General features: G+C 39.8%; 1 protein-coding gene across 3 annotated transcripts; it reads right to left on the reverse strand.

Moving 5' to 3' along the window:
* Positions 1-588: 588 nt before the first annotated feature.
* Positions 589-24,485, reverse strand: lrrc45 (leucine rich repeat containing 45). Of its 3 annotated transcripts, none has more exons than NM_001197101.1 (18): positions 24,262-24,456; positions 17,962-18,258; positions 15,320-15,381; positions 15,177-15,247; positions 14,839-15,017; positions 14,502-14,630; positions 12,754-12,866; positions 12,618-12,676; positions 12,449-12,526; positions 12,243-12,378; positions 11,892-11,969; positions 10,078-10,189; positions 9,927-9,997; positions 9,511-9,603; positions 8,654-8,746; positions 7,739-7,909; positions 1,899-2,046; positions 589-1,185 (listed from the first exon to the last, which is right to left on the reverse strand). In NM_001197101.1, exons 1-18 carry the CDS (start codon positions 24,296-24,298, stop codon positions 989-991), a joined length of 2,124 nt encoding a protein of 707 aa, NP_001184030.1. In that variant the 5' UTR covers positions 24,299-24,456; the 3' UTR covers positions 589-988. The 3 variants fall into 3 exon arrangements, with proteins under 3 accessions (NP_001184030.1, NP_001184031.1, XP_012827024.2); XM_012971570.3 differs by having other exon boundaries at positions 597-1,185; positions 7,739-7,912; positions 24,262-24,485; NM_001197102.1 differs by lacking the exon at positions 17,962-18,258 and having other exon boundaries at positions 7,739-7,912.
* Between the last annotated feature and the right edge of the window lie 74 nt (positions 24,486-24,559).

Genomic DNA, 24,559 nt, shown 5'->3' on the forward strand with positions numbered 1-24,559 from the left:
CCTCAAATGCCATGTGCATCCTATTTTGGTCAGTATGTTATCCTGATTATAAATTTGTAGAAACAGTGACAGTGTGCCGTGGAAGTGCATTGTTTACTTACCCAGTAAAATCTGCTAAACTGAATGATGCTCTCATCTATGGACTCCATCGGCCTTTGAGAACAAAATTAGTTAGCCCTGATCCTTTTTAGCTAATAAAATTATAATTTAACTTCTGAAGAAACAGAATGCTAACTTCCCCAGTATAAGACCACATAGAACTGTAGGCACACGAGTCACATTAGCCGGTTTAATAAAGTCCCCATAGGCAGGAACTCTCAACCCAAAGCTGAGAATCCCACCTATTTGTAAACTCGGGATAACTGAAAGGAAAACATGCTAGTGAGTTAGAATATGTCCCAAACACTCCTATTGTAGAGGAAATGGGGTTATGAGAATCCCTCAGTACATTGTGTATTAATTGATAGTATTAAAACTACCATGCCTTCTAAATGTTGTATACTATGTGCCTGCACTTCCTGGAGCCCCCCAACGTGACCACACACCAGAGATGGCCATCTGTACACCAATATAACTAAAAATCTAGAGTCAAGAAGAAAAATTAAATAGTATTTATTTGCAATGTACACAAAGTGATTCAGTAATAAAAGCTACACAATAAAAATCCCTTTTCAACATATTATACGAAGTTTTAGAAAAAGTGTTTTTGGTGTATACTGTCCCTTTAAGTACAAGCCATCATTATTTACTTAATGTTGAATAAGGGTAAACAGCCTGATTTAAGTTTAAGGTTACCAGTCTTTTGCATCTTCTTGCTTGTACCTCACACGCATTTTTCTAGTGCAAAATTACAGATGCTTTGAAAAGTGCATTAAAAAGGAAAATTTTAAAAAAATTGCATTCAATTACTGGTCCTCAATTTTAATGGTGTAAATACACAATTTAGCCCTATGTAAATTTACACCGGCTTCCCCTGTAAGCAAATCATTCACTTCTTGTCGGTTGTGCTGCCCAGGGGGGAGCTGCTAATGAAGGAGTGGATAGCATTCTGCAGTAAGCATGCTCTATGCGCTTCCTCTTCTCGTATCCTCAGAATCTCTGCATCCTTAAGCCGAAGCTTTTCCATCAGAGTGGAAATCTCAGATTCCTTGTCCAACAGTATCTCACGGTGTTGATGTGATTGCACTGACAGGGAAGGGCACAAAGATGGATTGTCAAAAACTTTTCTTTGACTGAAACCCTACATTGGTCTCAGTGGTATAAGCAGAAGCTACTGGCCCCCACAGTTAACCCCTCGCCCCTATGTATCCAAACTTTGTTGTGGACCCTAGATTTGAAAGCACCATTCAGAAATGACCTTACTTGATGGTTTATTCTTATATACATTTTCGCCCTGCACTTGGCTATCTATTAAATGTATAGCCATTACTTTGGGCATTGATGCTATGCATGGGCACTTTGGGCGCTGTATTCTGGATGTGGTGAGAGATGGGACTGGAGTGGCAAAAGGCATACGTGGGTAGATAGGGGGAGAGAGAAGAGAGGATATTTACCAAGCGTATTTTAGGGGTAAATATGCTGGCCTGGCCTTAGCTGGTGATGTATTGACTATGTCTGTGAAATACATATTGGGTGGCAGAGAAGTTGAGAACCATTTCAACTGTCCATTTATTTTTTCCTCAACCAGATAATGGCATATGATATGAAGGTATAGCATAATGTTAGAACTCTACTTATATAGATTAGTGGGAGCTGCCCTACTGATTGTCAGCAAGGGAGAATATTCTTGATACATAACAAAGGGCTGGCTTTTTAGGGGAAAGTGCAGGCAAAATGCTACACACTCTTAGGGTATATTTTGTATTTATAAAAACCCCCTATAAAACTTTGTTTTTTACCTTTTTGCTGTCTTTCTAGTGCACTGATTTTCTCTCTCAGTCCTTCTTGTGTTGCCAGCTGGGCCTCAAGGTGTCCAATCTGTTCATGGAATTCTACACGCACCTTTGTTAATGCAGACAATTTCTCCTCCTCTTTTGTGGCCAGTTCCTGGGTATTACAAAAAAGTAATAATGTCTCAGTTTTAATTCATCACCTCAGCAGGGACAGGAGGACTGTGCTTGTTATAAGTCCACACATGTACAACCTGAATGTCTTCTGATGTGATATTGAAACTGCAAAGTAGTTTTGTCATATGGTTAAAAATAATGTTGCTTACATGTGTTTGTTAGTACTATAGCTTCTTTAAAAGGGAGTTGACATAATATGGCTCCTCTAGAAACAAAGTTCTTGTCATGGGAGCTCACTCTCAGTACTCAGTAGCATCTAGACTCTAATTTGTAAAACTTAAAAGATTGTTTGCGAAGAGAGTCTCCTGACCCCTGAAAACAGCACGTAGCTGGCACGTGTGTACACATACATATTGTTTTACTTTGCTTTTATTTTATTTTCCATTCTCAGCCTTGCTTTTGCTATAAAAATGGTTTATTTTGGTAGTGGGACTAGTATTTCACATACTAATCACGTAGGGCTCCCCTGCCACCGCGATCTGAGGGGGCTGTCACCTCTAAAATCACCCAAACCGGGTCGCGTGTCACTGGTGTGGAGCGAGTGAGCTGGCAGGACTGGGAGGGACCAAGTGAGCCCACCAAAGGGAATTGCAGGGGAAGGGATGGGGAAGTGACCTGGGGGGGCATCAAAAGTTCCTCTGCAGGGGGGCCCCACAAACTTTAGTTACGCCACTGCAAGTGATCAGGTAGTCTGAATAATCACTTTTTTTTATTGCATTTTCAGTGATTTCATTGCATTTTTAGTTTTGTGTTGCTGTTTATATACTGGTGTTCTTGCTTATTGGTGTTCCTGGTTGTATTTGCAGAACTGTTAATTCTGTTTTGCTCTTTATTACTTTTTATTGCTTGTGTTACTTTTATTTTGCTAGTGATAAGGTTATAATCACTTTTTCTGTTTTATTACATAATTAGTTGTGTGTTTCTGTTCATTTACTGGCTTTTGCTTGCTTGTTCCGCATTGTTCCTGATTGTATTTACTGAATTTTCAGTTTTGTTTTTCTCTTTTACTTTTTACAGATTGCGTTAGTTTTTTTTTTAGGTATCCTAAGCTTGAATCACACATCATAATCACATTTTCTTTTACTTTTTCAGTGATTTCATTGAGTTGGTTATTCAGGTGTATTGCTGTTCATTGCTTGTATAATGACCATATCTTAGTGTGACTACTGATTAGATATTCCAATCTTCAGGGTTTTTTCTCTAGTCTTTGCCTTGCCTGTGGTGCAGTAGTCTGTCTTGGCATAGCCATTAGCTTTTTCTGGCTCTACATCGTAAAATTACTGATTACTTGGATTTCTTGTCACTGATTGGAAGTATTTTGGACTAGGGTTTATATTAGTTTGAATATATTTGTTGGCAACATGGCTAGGAGGTTTTATTCAGTTGAAGAGACTGCTGCACATTGCATGGCCTCTAGCTGGGAGGAGTTCAGTGACTCTAAGTACGTGCCCCCTAGTTCAGAGAGTGACTCATTTACTGAGGAGTCAAGGTGTAGTAGTAGCACGGTTAGTGCTCTCGAGGAGCCCATGGAAGTAGCAAAATGTGCAAAATGAAGAAGAGGGAGATAGGGTTGATGCTGCAGCTCGAGGTGAGCCCGAGTGGAGACCTTGTAATTTTCCCTTTGAGATCCCCCACAATTTACTGCAGTGGCTGGCATTGAGGTGGACACCAGGGATTTTAAACCTATTGTTTTTTTTTCAGTTATTTATCACGGAGTCCACCCTAAAGGATATGGTCCTCTATACCAATCTGTATGCCGAGCAATATCTTGCCCAAAGTCCCTTCCTAAATATGCTTATTCATGGCATCCCACAGCGCCGAAACCAAGAGGTTCTTGGGACTCACTTTAGCTATGGGTCTCGTAAAAGCAAATTCCTGTTTTTTCTGCCATGATGCCTATAAACTGATGTCAGCTACTGCTCCCGTTTCTGCATTTCAACAATAATTCTACAGGATGCATAAATTGAGGCCCCTTATAAATAGCCTGTCTGAGCACTGTGGAGAAGTGTACACCCCCTCCCAAAACATTTGTATAGATAAGGGCGCATCAAATTTCAGCAGTACATCCCGTACATACCAGGCCCCAAATCCCTGCCCTGTTGTTTGGTGGCTTAGAGGAGACAATGCCTGAGATGGCCCCTAGTGACAATGTGGCCCGATTGATTGGGAAGCACTTTATTGATCCACTACCCCCACACCTGGCAAACAGTTTGCTTAGAAAGCCTGCAAGGTGTGCCGCAAAAGGGGTATCAGACAAAATACACAGTACTATTGCCCTCACAACCCCGGCTTATGTTTCAAACAATATTTTCAAAATATATCATACTCGGCTGCACTATTGAAAGGGTTATAAATTGTTGTTGGTCACTGATTGGATTTTTAATAGGGGACAGTTTGCATTTCAATACGTTACACTAATTGTAGTCTCTCTCTTTATAATGGATGTTAGTATTGTGCTGAAGTCATAGCTGTTTTGGTTGGAGAGAAACAGGGGACTTGATTGAACTGACAACTTATCAGCACAGCTTTCAGTGCAGATACTGAGGCTCTTTATTTCTGGGCAATATATGCTTTTTCTTAGTGTAAGCATTCAGCTTTTTGCAGAATTGTGGTGCTAGGCAACTAACAGGGATTGTGATTAGACTTTGGTGGAGAATTCATTATTTGACGTCACAAGATTTATTGTTGGCATCTTAAATGTTCTGCTTTTGTTTGATAGCATAATCTTCGTTTCAGGCCAAAGTCCAAACTACTACGGAGAACTGCGTCCACAATTCTGCATGTAGGTAAGCAAGAATGGCATAGTTGAATTGCTGCAAGTCTGCACCTTCAAAGAATATATTGTTTGTAGGGGGTATTTTACAGGTTAGGGGGTGTTTAGACTGAAAATCTGCAAGGTGTGCACTTAAAGCGCAGCTTTTGCTCCAATTTTAGGGTTTTTGGTGGGAGTGTCTTTAGGTGCACCTATAGAAAAGAAGGTGCAAAAAAGCATGGAAAGCCAAGAAACCTGCTGAAATCTGTCAGCATTTAAAAAGCAACCCTGTCCCCTATCAGTGTTTAGTCTTCGTTGATGGCCTATAAAATGGTTTCTCATTACCAAGGTATCACACAAGGAATATCTCATGATGGGTAAAAGCAAAGAGCTATATGCCTACTCATACCACTGTAAAATACGCACTGCATGTATGTATGTACCTTGCTAAACTGTTTAATAAAAGACAACGCATTGAGCAAAAAAAAAAAAAAAGCAAAGAGCTCTCTCAAGGCCTTCACAACCTTACTGTTGCAAAAAATACTGATAGTTGGTTGCAGACATATTTTTAAGCTTCTGAATGTTCCAGTGAGCACCGTCGGGGCCATAATCCGAAGTGGAAAGAACATAATTTCACCCTAAACCAGCCATGACCAGGTGCTCCTAGCACAATTTCGGACAGAGGAGTGAAAAGAATAATCAGAAGGGTTGTCCAAGAGCCAAGGATCACCCGTGGAGAGCTTCAGAAAGACCTTGAAATAGCAGGTACAGTTGTTCCAGAGAAAACAATAAGTAACGAACTCAACCAACATGCCCACTATGCACACTCATTGCGCAAGACTCCACTGTTTAAAGTTTGCTGCAAAACATTTGGCCAAGCCAATTAAATTGTGGGAGGATATAGTCTGGTCAGATGAGACCAAAATGGAACACTTTGGATGTCATTACACACACCATGTTTGAAGGAGAAATGGCACTGAACATCACCCCCAAAAACATCATACCAACAGTGAGGTTTGGAGGTGGGAACATCATGGTGTGGGGCTGTTTTTCAGCATACGGTATTGGCAGACTTCATATAACTGAAGGAAGGATGAATGGAGAAATGAACCGGGACATTCTCGATAAGAATCTGCTGCCATCTACCAGGTTGTTGAAGATGAAACGAGGGTGGACATTTCAACAAAACAATGATCTCAAACACACTGCCAAGGAAACTCTCAATTGGTTTCAGAGAAATAAAATAAAGCTGCTAGAATGGCCTAGTCCAACACCCAACTTGAATCCAATTGAAAATCTATGAAAAGAAGATCAGAGATCATAGAACGGGCCCCCGGAACCTTCAAGATTTGAAGACAGTTTGTGTGGAAGAATGGGCCAAAATCCCACCTGAGCAATGCATGCAACTAGTTTCTCCATACAAGAGGCACTTTGAAGCTGTCATTACCAACAAAGGCTTTTCTATTAAGTATTAAATACATTTCAGTAAGCATGTTCAATACTTTTTCCCTGCGTTATTCCACTTTACTACACATAACTTATTTACTTATTATTTGTTTTGATTACTTTGTATGTGTGAATTACTTGGGTTGTTACCGACATCTGGTGTAAATATATTTACTGAGAAAAACATTGTTCAAGTGAATTTGCAGATTGATATTTAGTAGGTTTTTATTTGTTGTCATGGCAATTTTGGGGAGAAATGTAACTTTGGATTTTTTTTTTTTTTAATTCCATGCCAAACTGCAAACTTCTACCAGAGAACTGCGTCCACAGTTCTGTATGTAGGAAAGAAAAGGATGGTGCCGCTGAATAGCAGCAAGGTTTGCACTTTCAAAAAATATATAGTGTGTGGGGCTATTTCACAGGAAAGGGGGTCTTTAGAAAAATTAAACATGTAATCCCCTGTACTGTTCACACCTTTTAGTCCCTGCATTGTTCACCCCCTTGGATTGTTCACACCTCAGGCTCAGACTGTAAGCACCCACAATGTATGGCACACACAGGCAGGGAAGGGCAGGGAGAGTATGGCACACACAGGCAGTACTCTGCCTACCCTATGCTGCATGTGTGTGCCATACTCTGCCTGCCCTTTGCTGCCTGTGTGTGCCATACTCTTCCCGCCCTTCCTTGCCTATGTGTGCCCTATTCTGCCTGTGTGTGCCATACTATGCCTGCCCTATGCTGCCTGGTGTGCCATACTATGCCAACGGAACTACTGCATTAGTAGAGAGATCTTAGATCTCAGGCAGAGACTATGGGTAGGCAAACAAGGCATCTTGAGGTGCAGTCTATTTGAAATCTTACTTTGCACAGCAAAAGAGAGAGCTCTTACTACTATGAGTGCAAAAAAATAATATTTTGTGTAGCTTTCAAAATTAAGTGAATAGATAAAAGTAAGATACAAAGTAAAAGATAATAGCACATGGGGATCGGGGATTAGCACAGGTTTGCCTAGTGTTGTTTTGACACCAAAATCTGCTTTGTGTGTCTGCGCCTGGAAGAACGCAGTGGAGGGGTTGATTTCTGGCCTGCATTTAACCCCTAGGTCAAGAATAATTATATTCTGTGTGGCATTAGCCTATAACTGTTGCTTACTGCTCTTCTTAAAAATGGCATAGAAATGCAGCTGTGTTAAAACAAAGATGATAATTATATAAAATGGGATCCACTAATTAAAATGTTTACCCTTCTTTGTTAGGCTATTGACACATGGGGTTGATCCTTCACAGGTTTATCCGCAGGCCAAAAATCACCTGGAGTCATTGTGTTGCAGGCAGACAGAGCAGATTTCAGCGCACAATTGCATACTTGTGTGTTTATTTACTGTAAAGTCAATAACTAACTTGCTGCTGTTACATATAAAAAAATAAATGATGATTACAATGAGTATGCTGTTTTTTCACAATATAATTGATACCTGTTGTATCCCATCAATCCTTCTTTTTAGGACTTCTATTTCCAAGCTGAGTTGGTTGTTCTTAGTCTGTAGCTCCCCTATCATCTGGTTCTGTTGCAAAACTTGATTCTGTGCTTGGTCCCGTGACTGAGTGAGTGTACGGAGCTTGTCATGAAGAACAGCAGAGTGTTGCTGCTGAAAATGGACAAATATACATATTAGTTACTCAAACAAAATACACGCATGGGCCCTAAGTTACAAATAACATGCTATGGTCATTAAGCACAATCATGCTAACTGTATATTGGCCTAAAGCAGCAAGTCCTCAGTAGTTCAGCAAAGAATACCAGAGTAGTTAATCTTATAGTTGGTAATGTTGGAAATGGTTTTAAAAATTCTGCCCATTGTTTACAGCAGTGCCTATTAATATTACTCTCTACATCAGAGATCCCCAACCTTTCTTATTCATGAGCCACAGACAAATGTAAAAAGACTTTGGGAGCAACACAAGCATCATAAAAGTTCATGGAGGTGCCAAATAAGGGCTAAGATTGGCTATTAGGCAGCCTCTATGCACACTATCAGCTTACAGGGGGCTTTATTTGGTAGGAAATCTTGTTTTTATTCAACCAAAACTTGCCCCCAAGTCAGGAATTCAAAAATAACTACCTGGTTTGGGGGCACTGAGAGCAACATCCAAGGGGTTGCCCCTGAGCCACTGGTTGGGGATCACTGCTCTACATCATACTAAAAGTTAACCGAAAGGTGAACAACCCCTCTAATTACAACTTGTCCTAGTCGTCTAGCCTCTTCTATTTGTAAAAGTTGCTGAGCTCAATTCTCATGTACACTGGGAGGTCTGTAGAATACACAAATGATATTTTTCCCTATAATTTTCAGTCTAACTGAAAAATCTTATAGTGTACCAATTTTTACCTCTTCAAGCTGCACAAAACTACGGACTTTCTGCAGCTCTTCTTCTGCCTGAGTATGCTGGTTGGCTAACATTATTTTCAATCTGCTCAGTTCCTGCAAAAACAATGCAAGATCAAGGAAAGTGATACAAATCCATCATCACAAAGCAGCAGCTGTCAAAGCAGACAATGTGCAGATAATGCAAGGCTTTTTTTTTTTTTTGGCGATTTCGGGAAATCGCGCCGCTGCGTGTGCCATCCTGCCGGCTACTTACATGTTCGCCGGTGGGATGGCGGGTCATGACAACTCGGGGAGATTAGTCGCCCGCGAACATGGAATATTGTCGCGGGCGACTAATTTCCCCGTTTGCCAGAGCCCTTATAAGTAATGGTGGAGGCATTCAGTTCAATTAGCTGATTGAATTAAAAGATTGGGACAAAACCCACTAAAGCTGAATTAGTAGGCAGCATTTAAATCTACAAGCTGGACGTACAGGTATGGGACCCATTATCCAGAATGCTCCAACCTGGGATTTCCAGATATGGGACCGTAAGTCTACAAAAAGTTATTTAAACAGTAATTAAACTCAATAGGATTGTTTTTCCTCTAATAAGGATTAATTATATCTTTAGTGGGATCAAGTACAAGGTACTGTTTTATTATTACAGAGAAAAAGGAAATCATTTTTAAAAATGTGAATTAGTGGATTAAAATGGAGTCTATGGGAGATGGCCTTTGCATAATTCGGAATAATGGATAATGGGTTTCCAGATAAGGGGTCCAATATCCGTACTAGCAAATGCAATATAGTCAAGGAAAAGTGCTGCAGCCACCTGCCTACATAAGAATAACTCCATATGGCCACCACTTGATCTCACCTCCTCCAAGCCCAGCTTTGTAGCCTCGAGACGTTGAACCCTTTCCTGTGTCACTCTCTCAGCATCCTCCAAATGCTTTGCCATATGATCCACCTGCCAGTACAGCAGAAAGAAATTTTGACTGATTAATGAAACCATATGTGCCTGAGTTACAACAGGCTTATAGCATGGACACGCAGTCTGTAAATCCTCAGCTGTGGTAGAGCCATGCTATTCTTAAAAAAGATCATAGTAGTAAAGTGTTGTTCATGATGGAAATGCCTGATCAAGAGATGTTATTTTTTTACATCCTTTTATATATACTGTATATTAGTTAGTCAATAAACAGTATCACATAACCACAAAAAAAACTTTTTTTCTTCTACAAAAGTTCAAAATTGGCAGTAGGACATGTTGCAAAACCTTAGATACTTAACCTCTTTTTGATGTAGCGTGGTGGAATTATCCCTGAACTGTCTGAATCTCTTTTTCTCTGCTTCAAAACGCTCTGCACATGAGACACAAGAAAGAAAACCATAAGCTCTGATAGAAAGTTGATATGTTTATGGTTTATGGGATAACTGTTACCTTCTGCCTGCACAGCTCGCAGCTTCAGCTCTGCAGTTGTGTTTGTCAGTTCCTGCTTCAGCTCAAAAACAAGGTCCTGCTGCGTTTGGCATTTTCGTTCCAGCTCATCAATCTACAGTATAGGCCAAAGTCAGTTAATTGCCACGAGTTAATTTTATCAATATTTCTAAACACACTGCTAAATAGGATGACAGATTAGTTTAACATTTGTTCATGTGGACAAAGGGAAATATTCCCTGTATTTAACATCTGCTCTGGTTTAATATTCAAGATAAAAACAGATTCCAAATCATTTCAGATCAACTGAATGCATATATTGATTTGAACATAGTTAGCAGTCATTATTTCTGTCATTTTGAACCGCTCATTAGGCTAAAGGCAACCAAGGACAATGTGCTTTATCACAATACTTTGCCACGCCCTACTGTCACAGATGGTGGAGAATGGATATTAGAATACTTAGCTTTTTTTAAGGTCACACTTCGTATTCTGAGGAAAAGAGAGGTTATGACCCTCTGTAATGTTGTTAAATTTACTGTGGCAGAACTGGCAGAAGGAAAGGTAAAAACTAAGCTTTATCAGAAAGGTCTATGTAAATACAGCCATAAGTCCTCTATCAAAAGTAACACAGGATTTATTTTCTTCTTTTGTGTAGACATGTTCTTTGGTAGCAGACTTCCTTCTCTCAGAAAAATCCTTCAGGGCATGGCACATCATCTCTCACTTCCTCTCCCAACTGAGCTGTGTAATCTGAGCTACCAGCAGCCAAAGCTGCAGCACAGAAGCTACTGAGAACCAAGCTAAAATGGCAGTTGCTATCTTAAACAAAAGGAGGGAGCTTCTAGGGCTGTTTGATCGGGTATGGTAAAGCTTTACTGCAGAATAAATATAGCATTCTAGCTTGCCCTCTTGTGGCTTATCTTTTGCCAATAAAATGCCAAAATGCCTTTCCTTTTCCTTTAAATCACTATAAGCAGTAATAGTTGAGTGCCTGCACTTTGATTTCAATGCCAAAGCATGTGAGTGCATTTGATGCTGAAATCTGCTCTGTGTGTCTACACCCATGCTAAAGCAATGGCTCTGAGTGCATGGAAGGCTGTTGCCAGGGTAGGGATTCAAGACACCATTGTAAATGTATCACACTTTCACACCTCTGTGTTTCAGCCATCACCTATGTTCAATGGAACCATTGTAATTAAATTCTGGTGACTGTATTACTCTTAAGAATTTTAAATTCCAGGGAATTCCCTACCACTCACTTGAACTAAAGAAGCTGCTTGGAGTTATTGGGTGTTTCTCCACCACTGATGCAATGCTGCAAATGCCATTAGCCTATTAGAAAGACAAGGCATTGCATTGCACTGACAGGCACAGCATTGGCTTGTTCGTGCAAAGACAAGGAAGATTTTGGTGCAAAAATGCATACTTTCTGTGACAAAAACTGCCCATCTATTTATGAGTATCATGCCTGTCGGTGTAGTGATGTTAAGGTAGAAGGATGTGATTTCTCCACTGCATAGATGTTCTGGTATAACAACTCGGCCCAGGGGCCCCTGCAAAAAAATAATCTTTGGAGGGGCCCGACGCTTATCACAACCCATTACTGCAACCCCACTCCTCACCATGGGAGGGAGGGGGAACTGTACAGCTATAGAAAAAGCAGATCCCATGGCCTGGGTCCACTGCACGGTCTGTTTCTTCTAACAAGATGCAAACAAAATGCATGCGACTGTCAAAACATTTTTAAACAAAAGAACAGGCTAGCAATAGTGTCCTTTTAAAGCATTTGATCTGATACATGTGTGCAAACATACCTTGCTCCGATAATGAAGATTTTTCTCATTTGCAGCTGCTAAATCCCTTCTGCGTTTGGCTTCATGCTCTCTGAATTCCTATACAGAAAACATTTTTTTGTTACCACTTGGGTTACTAAATAAGGGCTATAATTGATTGTTTCTTAGCTTTGTGTTCACTACCAGCCTGCAGCAGACCCTATTTCACAGTAAATTTGTTTGTGCCTCCAAGACCTGCTTAAAAATATCTGTTTCAAGGCTACTTGGAGCAACATGAAAAGATAGTTTGTAACAAAATTTTGCTCATAAGTTACTGTTTTGGGATTGCTGTGAGCATCCTTCTCAGGTCCTAATGATTGATAGGACTCTAACCTCTTTTGCCTTCATTAGTTCCTTGGCGTGTTTTTCCATCATACTAGAATCTTGCTGCTTTACTTGTCTCAGGAGGTCCCCCAGGTCCTGTTCTTTCTGGTGCGACAAAGCCAGATCAGCCTCCATCAATTGCAACCTTCAGAAAGACAGTGGTATCAGAAGAATGTCTATAAGACGCACTAAAGAACAATTTAAACAGTCCTTACTTGGCAGTTAATGAATTCACAACAGACGTCCTCTCCTCTAGGGTCCCCCGAAGTTTTCCAGCTTGTAAAACTGCATTCCTGTCCCAAATGGAAGAAAAAAAAAAACATAAGGAGCAAAATAAAGATTTAAAAAAGTTTGGGAAATCTATGCCTAACCTGTACAACTGACCTGTTGATGGAATTCATTTCTTCCCTCTGCTTATCGATGGTTTCCATCATATTAATAAACTGGAAAAAAGCCAGAGTTTTATAATAAGCATCTTGATGTCAGACAGACATTATGGGGTTAGAGTGTAGGCTCTCACCTGTCTGTTCTTATCCTGCTTCAGATTTTGAACCTCCTTGGTGAGTATCTGTTGTTGGTTCATATTTCCTTTCTTTACAAACTGCCTTTCCTGGTTATGTTTGATGCACAATTCTGTGACACATTCATAGAGAATAAGCTTTTATTTACAGAAAGGCTACTAGAAGTTATTTTTACTGTGACAATGCTAAAGACTAAATAACAAAGCTCTGAGGTAATTTAAGGGGACCCTTCAAAAATGACACCCATTAGTGCTCATTCTAAAAGAATCAATAGAATTCCATTGTAATTAAAATGTTCTTGTTATATGTACATGTTACACACACGTGTGTACAATACTTTATCAGTCCGTACAACAATATATTTTATTGCGCTTTAAAGTGCCCTATAATGCACTTTTTTTTTTATTCGTTTGTCTCAAATGGAGCAGATAAATTATTTGCTATTTATGAACGTTGCGCAGATGGTAATGATGGAATGACTGGAAAATGGGATGCTTTGTTGTTGTTTAACTACAAACTACTAAAAAACATTCTGCATAAAATAGCAAAATGAATGGGGAGTGCAAAATGAATGGGGAGCAGTAACTTAAGGCTGCCATACATTTGAACCTTTGCAGCAGCTTAATAACACAGTTATGATGAGTAGTATATACAGTATATATATTTTTTTTATTGAAGTTCATTTCAATTACTCTCCTGAGAACGCAACGCATTCCTTACTGAAAAATAGGCTGGGAAGCTTTTGAAAAGTGTTTTACATCTGCCCAGACCAGTCTCATACTGTGGCTGCTCTCATGCTTCAAAAGGACAGTGAATTATTAACAGAACCTTGTAATTGATTCCAACTAAGATTTAATTAATCCTTATTGGATGCAAAACAATCCTATTGGGTTTAATTAATGTTTTATTGATTTTTTAGTAGACTTAAGGTATGGAGATCCAAATTACGGAAAGACCCCTTATCCGGAATACCCTTGGTCCCGAGCATTCTGGATAATGGGTCCTATACCTGTATAACAGTAAGCAATGATACAAATCTAACATAAATCTTCAAATTTCTTTAGAATTATAACTGCATCTCTTGAATGTGTGTGTGGGAGTAATCATATCACCCTAGCCTTCACGTTTTGTTTTGGTTTTTTTTGTTTGTTTGCTCTCCAAATCCTAACCTTCAGCAGCCATGTTCCAATATTGTGTGCGGACAAGATCTGAAAAGATTGCTGCCTTCAAACTTCGGTGTTCTCCCCAGGCAGTTTAGCCAGGTGCATCGCCCAGCTTCTCCCTATTCCCACTTCACCCCTACACGCATAGCTGTATTTTGTGAGATGAAGTCGATAGGGCGCACAGCCCTACAAAACAGTTATTTTAGCACAGGAGGGGTTTCAGAGGCACATATTTATAAATTTATAACTTATATTTATAGCTCTGAATTATTAGACTGTATCTGTGCTATTTAACAGCACATTATGTTAATGCTTTCTATTTTAAGAAGGCTTATTCTTACATTTATTGCACTGTAAAGGGCACCAAAGATTGTGCAGGTACTCATCATTTGTAGCACTGTTACATATATTTGGACAAACATGCTTATGTTTGGTTAAATCTCATCTCTGGATGTAATAAAAACAGGAAACTTTGTTTCTCAGTTATTTTCATTGTTCTTGATAAAAAAAAAAAAGTAAAACTACTTAAAAACATATTGGAGATATCAAGTTAGGATTTAGATGTAAATTTAAATATCACTTACCAATGGCCTTCAGCACATCACTTGAGATGTTGTTCCCAGATAACTCCAACTTTACAAGTGCTTTGTTGCTTTCAAAGCAGCTTTGTATGGCCCGCCCTCCAAGTAAACCAATGTTATTCCAGCGAAGATCTGCCAAAAACATCCACAGATATATAATTTAAAAATGCCAAAGACTATAAGTGAGGCCTACTATAAATCCAGTTTGCTTGCTAAATAAACATTGTTTCTAAATAATAACTGCTTTATAATTTTAAGCCATATTTAGAATTGAAAGCAAAAAATATCAGTTAAACAAAAGCCTATTTATTCTGCAACATGCAGTCACTGGAAACCATACCTAACTCTTGTAATGTAGAATTGCGCTGTAGTGCCATAGCCAGCTCTTCTGCCCCTTTGTGGTTTATCTGGTTGTTTCGGAGATCAAGTTTCTGTAAGCTTTGGTTTAAGGCAAGTCCTTCACAGAAGAAAGAGAATCCATTCTCCCAGGTCCCCAAATTATTCCATTCTAAAGTAAGACTGAGGAAAAGATAGAACTTTAATTCCTTATCCCTGCAGAACATGTATATAATGCTTTCAAAGAAGACAATAATTGCCTATTAAAGTGTTTCACTGGGGGACATGATATTCTAAAATGACAGTAAACTGGATGTCTGGCTACGTTTTACATTCACAAACCTTGTTAGAGAAGCTGTGTGTCTCAGGAACTTTCCCAAAGCCTCACCGCCCTTAGCTTGCAGGTTATTACCCTGTGAAGAGAAGAATGTCAGACTTTCAGCTCCCAAAAAACTGCTGCCAAGAGGGAACCTGCTGATACTCACCTTAAGGTCCAAGTGCTTTATTACGGAATTGGACTGCATACCCTGAAGGAAAGCTTTAAGACCTGCCAATGCAAAAGAGAACATTGCTTTATTTCTCTCTTTACTGGGGCTCAGAGTGATTATAGGATTATTACTGTAATGTAATTATACTATAATGCTGACATTTTTTACAGTAAAATATTAGTACCCCCTGGTTTTAAAGAAGGTAAGAAAGGTAAAAACTAAGTAAGCTTTAGAAGAAAGGTCTATGTAAATACAGCCATAAACACTTACATTCTTGCTCTGAGTCCTCTGTGAAAAGAAATACATTTCTTTGCTTCTATTCTGTACACATAATCTACTGTGTCAGACTTCCTTCTCTGAGCAAAATCCTCCAGGGCATGGCGCAAGCCTGCCCAGCTTCCTCTTCTCTCCCCCTCCCATCCCTGCTGTAATCTGAGCTGAGAGCTGTTCCAGGGAGCAGCATGCAGGCAGGGAAGTGATGTCAGACCATGCTACAATGGCAGCTGCTAGGGCTGTTTACTCAGGTATGGTAAAGCATTCCACAGAATAAAAATAGCATTCTAGGTGGCACTACTGTAACTAATCTATTGACAATAAAATGCCTCAGTAGCTTTCCTTCTCCTTTAAGTAACACATCTAAACCTGACAGTATAGAAAATAGGCATGTCTGGATATGTAATAATTATTACTTTCCCAAATTCCCATGATTCGGTTTCTTATCCTGACATGGCAGTAGAAGCACAAATAGAAAAACAAGTAGCTAGTAGTAAGGTGATGTCTAATATAGGTAATTGCGCCATATAGCTCGTGTCTTAAACCACACCAAATTGATATTCCAACACAAACAGTATAAAGCCACATATGTTCCTCAGCTTATTCACACCAAGTAATGTTACAGAAAAGAAAGGACTGAAAGCACAAGCACATCATAGTATCAATATCAATCATAAAAACAGATTCCATTCTAGATGCATTATGGCGACTAGGGTTCATATTGCTTTGACCAATAATCAAGAAATTAAATCCTGACACATTCACAACATGAAATTAGAAATAATGTAACACTGGAGAAGTACAAGAACAATAAGGCTATTTCACTGTTGCATACTTTCCTCAGATGCTTTAGAAACAGCCTAACAGCCAAGAGGAAGCTTGGACTGAAAACAGACACATCACGGGAACTGTATTTATGCTCATAAAAATACATTATTCCATTCTACAGTGGAGATCATGGGGCAGATTATCAACATGTGAAATTAGATTTACCACAGAAAAATTCAGCCACTTTCTGTTTATTCCAAAGGGATTTTTAGAAGGGTATTTATCAATGGGTAAAACTTAGATTTCACCGTTTAATACATCCGCTTTTAAAAATCCCATAGGAATGAATAGAAAGTGGGTGATTTTTTTTGTGATGAGCTCTGATCTCACATTTTGATAATCTGCCCAGTATATCCCCCCATCTGCTAGATGTAGCTGTTTATATTAGTGGTACAAACAATCCATCCACAGATGTTTGTTGTACATGAATGGCCAGTTTTAAAATGCCAATGTATACTATGGGGTCTATTTATTTCAAAAAGAGCTTCTGAGGCACAGCCAACACCAAGGGGCACATTTACTTACCCACGAACGGGCCGAATGCGTCCGATTGCGTTTTTTTCGTAATGATCGGTATTTGGCGATTTTTCGGAAAATCTTTTTCGTTGCCATTCCGAATGTTGCGCAAAATCTGCCGATTTTTTCGTAGCGTTAAAACTTGCGCGAAAAGGTGCGCCTTTTTCGTAGCCATTCTGAAAGTTGCGCAAAATGTTGCGATTTTTTCGTAGCGTTTGGATTCATTCAAGCTTCAGTATGGTGACTTTTCTTGGGCCAGGTTGGAGCTGCAGGGTGTCATTGAGTCCTATGGGAGGCTTCCAAAATCATGCTAAGTCTGAAAGATTCGCCCGCCGCTTATGAGCGCTCAATACGAAAAAGTCGCAACAAGATACGAGCGAATCGTAATGGCTATGAAAAACTCGCGTTTTTTTGCGAAAATCATATTGGTAACGAAAAAGTCGCAACAATTTCCGAAAAGTCGTAAAGGCGCCGAAAAAAATTGCAAAAAATACGAAAAAGTCGCAAAATGTTCGTTTTCCAATCGGAATTTTTCCAATTCGAATTCTAATTCGTGTCTTAGTAAATCAGCCCCCAAGTGTTGCTGCTCAGACTGCCAATAAGCTATAGGGAAGGAAAGTCTGGGTTTAAGGCTCTTGCTAAAAACAAAGCCCCACCAACCTAGGGGGACAATGCACAGCTGGTGGCAATACTTCCAAGATTCTATGTATTGGTGCAAGGTAACATTTTCTATTATACATTTGGATCCTGCATTGTTTCGTCTGGCCCATCCCAGCACCTTGTAAGAGTGAAAACCCTATAGATTAACTGGGGAAATGATAACAGGTTCTTCATTCCTAATGCAAAACATCCAACACGCCACTGAACCTGGATTGCATTATGAAATTATATTATATATATACACACACACTTTGCGATTTTCTTGCTAAATGTTCTCTTTAAATATTTTACTTTTGTTTAACCTCAATACACTAGCTCTTGGGGTAAATGATATATTGCCTTTAAGCCAGTCAGGTACTTACCATCCTCGCTGATCATGCAGTCACTGAGGAGCACCTGAGTGAATGTCACATCATTTTGCAGGAGGATCCCAAGGACCTGGCATGACTCCTGGGAGATGCTCTGCGTGGAGAGGTCAAGTTGTCTCCTTTTTGTTGATTCTCTAATTTCCTTCATCTGACTAAGCACTGATTCTTGAGGCTCTGAACCCCTCTCTTGGCACATAAACACATACAACCTTTTGAATTCGTCCATCTCATAGATTCCCATGTGACGCTGCTGCTTAGATACCAACAACTTGTAGGTTGGTTTCTTATAAGCTTTTGGAAGAAGATGTCATTATAATGGATTAATATATATGGCTTAAAAGGGACATATACCATGATTTTTGCTCTGAATTAAAGTGATTATACATGTTAAAAAAAGGTGGTACAGTTTTTAGAATACCTTTTGGATCCCTTTAATAACATAGTAACAAAGTAAGTTGGGTTAAAAAAACATCCATCCACACAAGTTCGCCCTTTTATTATATTCTATATAAAAACCTACCTAGCTTCTAGTTCTAAAGCCTATCCAATTTGCCTCAGAATAAATTTCTGACTAAAACATGGAAATCAGACCAGTCCCTGGACTAAGAACTATTTGCAATAACCCTGTATTTCCTCACTTGCTAAAACAACATCCAACGGCTTCTTGAAGCTATGTAATGTATTTGTCAGCACAACAGCCCTGGCAACCCCGGTTTTCACCAACGCCCTTTTGGGGCCCAGACTTTTTGCTGCGGGGAAGACAGGGTTTCTAAACACTGCTAAGGTTGATCCGAAAACGCGGTACAAAAGGGATCAGGCAAAGGCAACGCCAGAGCCAGGCAATGGTCAAACTGCACTGAAAAAGAAATAAGATTTCTTATCTTCTTTTGTGTAAACATGTACTTAGGTATCGGACTTCCTCTCTCAGAAAAAAATCCTTTATTAGTTAAAGAAATCAGATCAAATATAGAAAATTTTAAAGGAGGGGGGTGTGGCCAACCACACAGTTTGCAGCTCTAACTTCGTGGAGCTGTTTGGCAAGGGCTGAGTTGCGAGCATTGGGCCCTTTCTTTGTGGTGACAGAGGGGTACTCTAATGCCCCATTGGCTGCTTGTGCCCCTCTTTAGACTAGCAGCACGTGCGGTGCAAAGTGAGGCACCTTTCAATGCGCTTGGTGGAACTGCGGCCTGTGAATAGGCACGTCTGGTGTCGAGCACGTATTGCTTCTCGTCTGAACGTGCCTGAGGAAAAATACATAAAATACCTTCCTCCTGCAGCCAAACTCTTGGGGAATATCTTAACAACACCTAGGGGCAGATATAGTAATCCACGAACGGTTCAAAGGCGTCCGAATGCGTTTTTTTGCGACTTTTTCATCTGCGTTGCAACTTTTCCGTATGTTCCGCGACTTTTTTGTCGCCGTCATGAAAAAATCCGATTGGTTTTTCCGCCATTTACAATCATTCAATACGAAAAAATTGCGACGGCGACTAAATAGTCGCGCAAAATACGATAAAGTCGCGGCGGCGACGACGAAAAAGTCGCAACAAATACGAAGAAGTTGCAACGGCGAAATTTTCGTTTCCAATCCAAATTTTTCCCTTTCGGGATTTGGATTCGTGGATTAGTAAATCTCCCCCCTAATCTTTTCCTGCAGCCCCACTCGTGAGCTACTTTATTTGCTAGAAGGGACATATCTTGGGATATTGGTCAGTGATGCACTTTGGAATTAAAGTTGAATCTGCCAACCTTATCAATCTTATCCCAGTGTAATAGACCTGCTTTGACTCTTTACATGCTTTTACTGAAACTATCAAAGTGGTGCAGGTTCATATTGACTTTTTGTACATCTCTGCTTATAGCGTTATATAAGATCAGTATCCTCACAATACTTTTTTATAAAATTTCACACTTGGAGCAATAGTTTTGCATCAAGAATAATAATAACTTGATTCATCAGTGTTAGGGTTTTTCCCTATAATACTCTGAAAGATTTATATTTCTAACTACTGCATTCTTACATTCTGGAATTGTGCGATTCACTTATTGTGTTGAGGATTTTTTTCATAATCTTGTTTCTTTACCCCAAGAGGGCACCACAACACAAATAACAGTGGAAAGCAATCCTATATTATTGTGTAGCTATATTTTCTTCTCGATTACATTATTACATTCCTGGACTATAATTTGTTTCATAGCAACACAAGCATATTGAAACTTTCCATATTTTGCAGATACCATTTTCAAAAATGGGTCAATCAAAGAAAGATACAAAGCCTTATTCTCATTCTACAGTATTTGGTATTATTGATTCTATTACCCATATCCATCGGATTGCTTTTCTGAACCCATGTATTCCTAATATTAACCCAAATACCATAAAATTAACTACTCACATATTCACAGCAACTAAAAACGAATTGCCAAATTATGTCGTACTCCCTTTCTCCCAATTTCCCAGTTGAAGTAATGTAAAACTGCAATTATGATTAATAAAAAACTAACCTCTATACTATCGGGAACTTATGACCAATTTCTAAAAATTTGGGAACCCTGGGCCCAATGAGCAATAATAACTGGCCTTGACCTGTCCTTTCTATCAGGATAGTTCTATCCTAACCGGAGATTACACAGAGGTTATCAATTTATTTATTTTATATACAATTTAAGGTTTTCCGTAATATCTTTCATCTAGTGTTCCTTTTCCTTTTAAAGCTCATAAAATGATATACTATATTGTAACTATTCTTGTTTAGGTTATTACATATCGTGTAACAAAAAGAAACAGGCATTGTGTTTGGTTAAGATAGTTTATTATCTACTGTTTAATATGCTTAAACTAAATTGATATAATTGTCACTGAAATCTTCTTCCTGTTTGAATGAAAAATTAAATAAAAATTATTGAAAAAAAATGTTTTTAAACAGTTCACAACCATTCAAGCACCACTGTATGGAGAGTATACTCTTCTTGTTCATGTGCTGAACATAATTAATGGTAATGAAGCAACTTCATATTCATCTTGCAAGTAAAATAATCTGATTTCCAGTCCCATGTCTCCTGAATGAGCCAATACCAAATATTTATAGTTTTATGGAGATTTCTTACTTGTTTAATTCAAAACCTCCCAGCAGTACACTATCAAACTTTCAAAGAACTGCTACAGAAAACGGCATACTTTACATTTCACCAACAGTAGCTTTAGCCCAGTAAACTATACATATTTGTAAAGAACAGATTCTGGTAAATCCAGAATAGGTAAAACCATCTGCTCAAGACTACCAAGTTGAAATGCTTTCCTAAAGTTATTGGTTTTTATAAAAATGTGTAAAATTTTTGAAAAATCCCTTCAAAGCTTCCAATCTACAGCTTCTAATCTTCTATAGGTCTTAAGGTAACTAGATAACATCATAAATATGAAAGTTGAACAGTTTGATGCCAAATATGTATAGGTTTACCTAAGTATGTGGCATGTAGGGGCCCCAAAATGAAAATGTCCCTTTGTGGTCAGCTTCTGCAAAATCAACATAATTTTATGTGGGGTAAAGTTACAAAAAAGAAAGTTCATCCAAGAAAACCATATATTTTGGCAAAGTACACAGTCCTCCAAATCCAAGATGGGTACCCATGTTTCTACTTCAAAGTACCAAGCCGCAAAGCTTTCCTAAAGTTGGTTATTTTGATGACATTTCCAAAAATCACCTCAGGGTCCACTGAACAGTTTGATGCCCAATATGTATAGGTTTACCTAAGTATGTGCCATTTAGGGGCCCCAAGTTGAACATACCCCATACGATCTATTGTATCTGTCATTTCAGCTTTTGCAAAATCAACACATTTACATCCTTTATGTGGGATAAAGCTACAAAAAAGTACCCTCACCCCAAAAAGCCATATATTTTTGGAAACTACACATTCCCTGAATTCAAAATAGGTACACATGTCTTTCTAAAGTAACAAGCCGCAAAGCTTCAGGTCATTAGGTACCCTAAATATGAACCCCAGCGGTCTACTGAACAGTTTGATGCCCACTGTACATAGGTTTATCAAAGCACATGGCACTTAGAAACCCCAAAATATACCTTGTGCATAATAATGTCACGGCTAACCATTATTTAATTCATAAACACGCAGCAGTTTTATGTGGGGTAAAATACTGCAAAAAAAGCAAGGTGACCCCTGAAAACCATATATTTTCAGAAAGTACACATTCAGACAAATTCAAAATGGCTAAATGTTTCTTTCTACCCCAAACAGGCAGTTTTGACAGCATTTCTAAAAAATGTTGCACTTCACATCATTTATCTTGCAGTTTTTTTACATACATCGCCAACACCAGAGGTCTACTAAACAGGTCAATGCCCAATATGCATGGTTATACAAAAGAATGTGATGTGTACAGACCCCAAATGAAAAGAGTAACAGGTGCTGAAGGGGTTAAATGACCATGGGCCATGGATTTCAACCCATATATTTGCAGGCACAGTTGCCCCGGATTGTATGCAGTCCATTCAGGCCTGGCCCAAAAAGGTTCTGGCAGGGCCGGAACTAGGGGTAGGCAGAAGAGGCAGCTGCCTAGGGCGCAATGATTGGGGGGCACCAGGCAGGAGCCTCTCCTGCCTACCCCTAGTTCACGCTCCTTAGTCATTGCCCCCGCCGCTTGTCATTACACGGTGGGTGGGAGCAATGACCCTACGCATCGCGCCAAAGCACACGCGAGGGGGGGTGCAAGGGCGAGGTGGCCAGACCGGGTTGCCTAGGGCGCCTGGGCGGCTTTGCCCGCCCTGGGTTCTTGCCAGGAAAAGTGGCGTCAAAGTGGGCGTCCTTGTAATTCTGCCTATTTGAATAAGAAACCAGGGTGCTGAAGGGGTTAAATGACTTTGGGCCACTTATTTCAACCTATTGTAGGGACCCATTGGGTTAACATGCCCCTATGGCTTTAAACCCTACAACTTCCTTAGTTTATGCTGTTACTGGGCAAAGACCCATGTATCTAGTTTATCCTTTGCACTTATGCCTTATTTGTTATTTGGGTTGACCACACCTCTTGCACTCTAATATAGTGTTTGGCAGGTGTGTCTTCCTCTTTGGCTGCCTCTGTGTCTCAGGTGAAGGCCTGGGATCAACAGGGCCCCAGTAAAGCCATCTCTACCCTAGAGTCATCATGTTATACTCTAATGAAGTCAGGGACAGGGACCCTGTGAATTAGGACCAGTTAGATAGTTACTCTCGTAGAGCACTTTCGAGGAAAGTGAGATAGAGAGAGAAGGAAGCAAGAGCAGTTTTGGCCCCACCAAGGAAAGTAGCTGGAAGTACCCTTCCATACAGGCACTGTTGCCTCAGCATAGGGCCACGGTTAAGACATAGGAGACAGGCAGTATCTCAACCCTGATCCACAGTCGGCTGTAGGACTCTTAAAGCTAGAGGTTATCAACCTGAGGACTGAGGTATCTGTCCTGACTGATTCCAAAGGGGTGTCAAGCTGACCAGGTGCATTTACCCTGCCCAGACTCTAAAGGAGGTGGGATAAACCGGTGTGCATCCTCTCTTTGCTGTCCTCAGAGTATTACTATCATTTACCATCTGTATGTGAGTATATGCAATAACCCTGCTTATTCATTTGTCTTTGATAATAAATCTGTCTATAGTTCAACTGCAAGAACATTCTGGTGTCCATCTTTGCTATTCTGCACTGCACACAGCTACAGTGAGTTGTAGTCTCACTACACCGCAGCTCCGCATGGTCTCTTCCATATAGTGAAGGCCCATCCTGTCTAAGAGAGTTGCATGTACCCAATACTCTAAACCTATACTAGCCTGGGTTTTGACTATTTTATAGCACACATTTTGTGTATCAAATAATTTTATACACAAATAAGAAACTGAGTAAATAAGAAACCTACTTCAGCGCTGTGTGGTACAAGCCTTCATGTGTTCCCCAGCCTCACTAACCAGGGACAGCAGGGCATGCTGGGAGCTGCAGTCCCTCACACACACTCCCAGCTCACTGTTACTAACAACACAAGCCATCACTTAGTTTCCATCTCTACCATAAATCAGTGAGTAGAATTGTTTTGAAAGCATTTATAATAATCATTTGTCAGTGAGTCCTTCCCCAGACTAGTATGCGATATACACCATGTCTGAAACTGCTAATCTTTGGTATGTATCGTTGTGCATGAATTCCCAGCAGCACTGCCCCAGTATAATACCCTGCACAGAACGTAATACTAACAGCAATAGCCAATCTGAAAGCCCAGTCATATCTGTATCTGCCATATCTGTATTCGTCACCTTCAGAGTGCTGTGCTGAGAGCCAACAGTCTTGCATCCATATCCAGACGTCTTCTTTCCCAGCAGTGAATCCAAGGCAACCTACGCCAGGCTGGATACACCAATACCCTTCCAGCCCACAGCCGCTGTAACCAGGAAGAGCAAAGCATGTCGGGAGCTTAAATAAAATCCTTTGCACACAAACCTTTTTCTCAGAGTAGGTTCCTGACATCACAAACTGTCATTTAGGAAATTGGGCATATACCAGAGACAGCAATGGAGGGGATTGGCTAAGGCCGGTAACAAGGAAGTCGGGAAT

This window comes from Xenopus tropicalis, chromosome 10 (genome assembly GCF_000004195.4).
Source record: "Xenopus tropicalis strain Nigerian chromosome 10, UCB_Xtro_10.0, whole genome shotgun sequence".
Taxonomy (NCBI): domain Eukaryota; kingdom Metazoa; phylum Chordata; class Amphibia; order Anura; family Pipidae; genus Xenopus; species Xenopus tropicalis.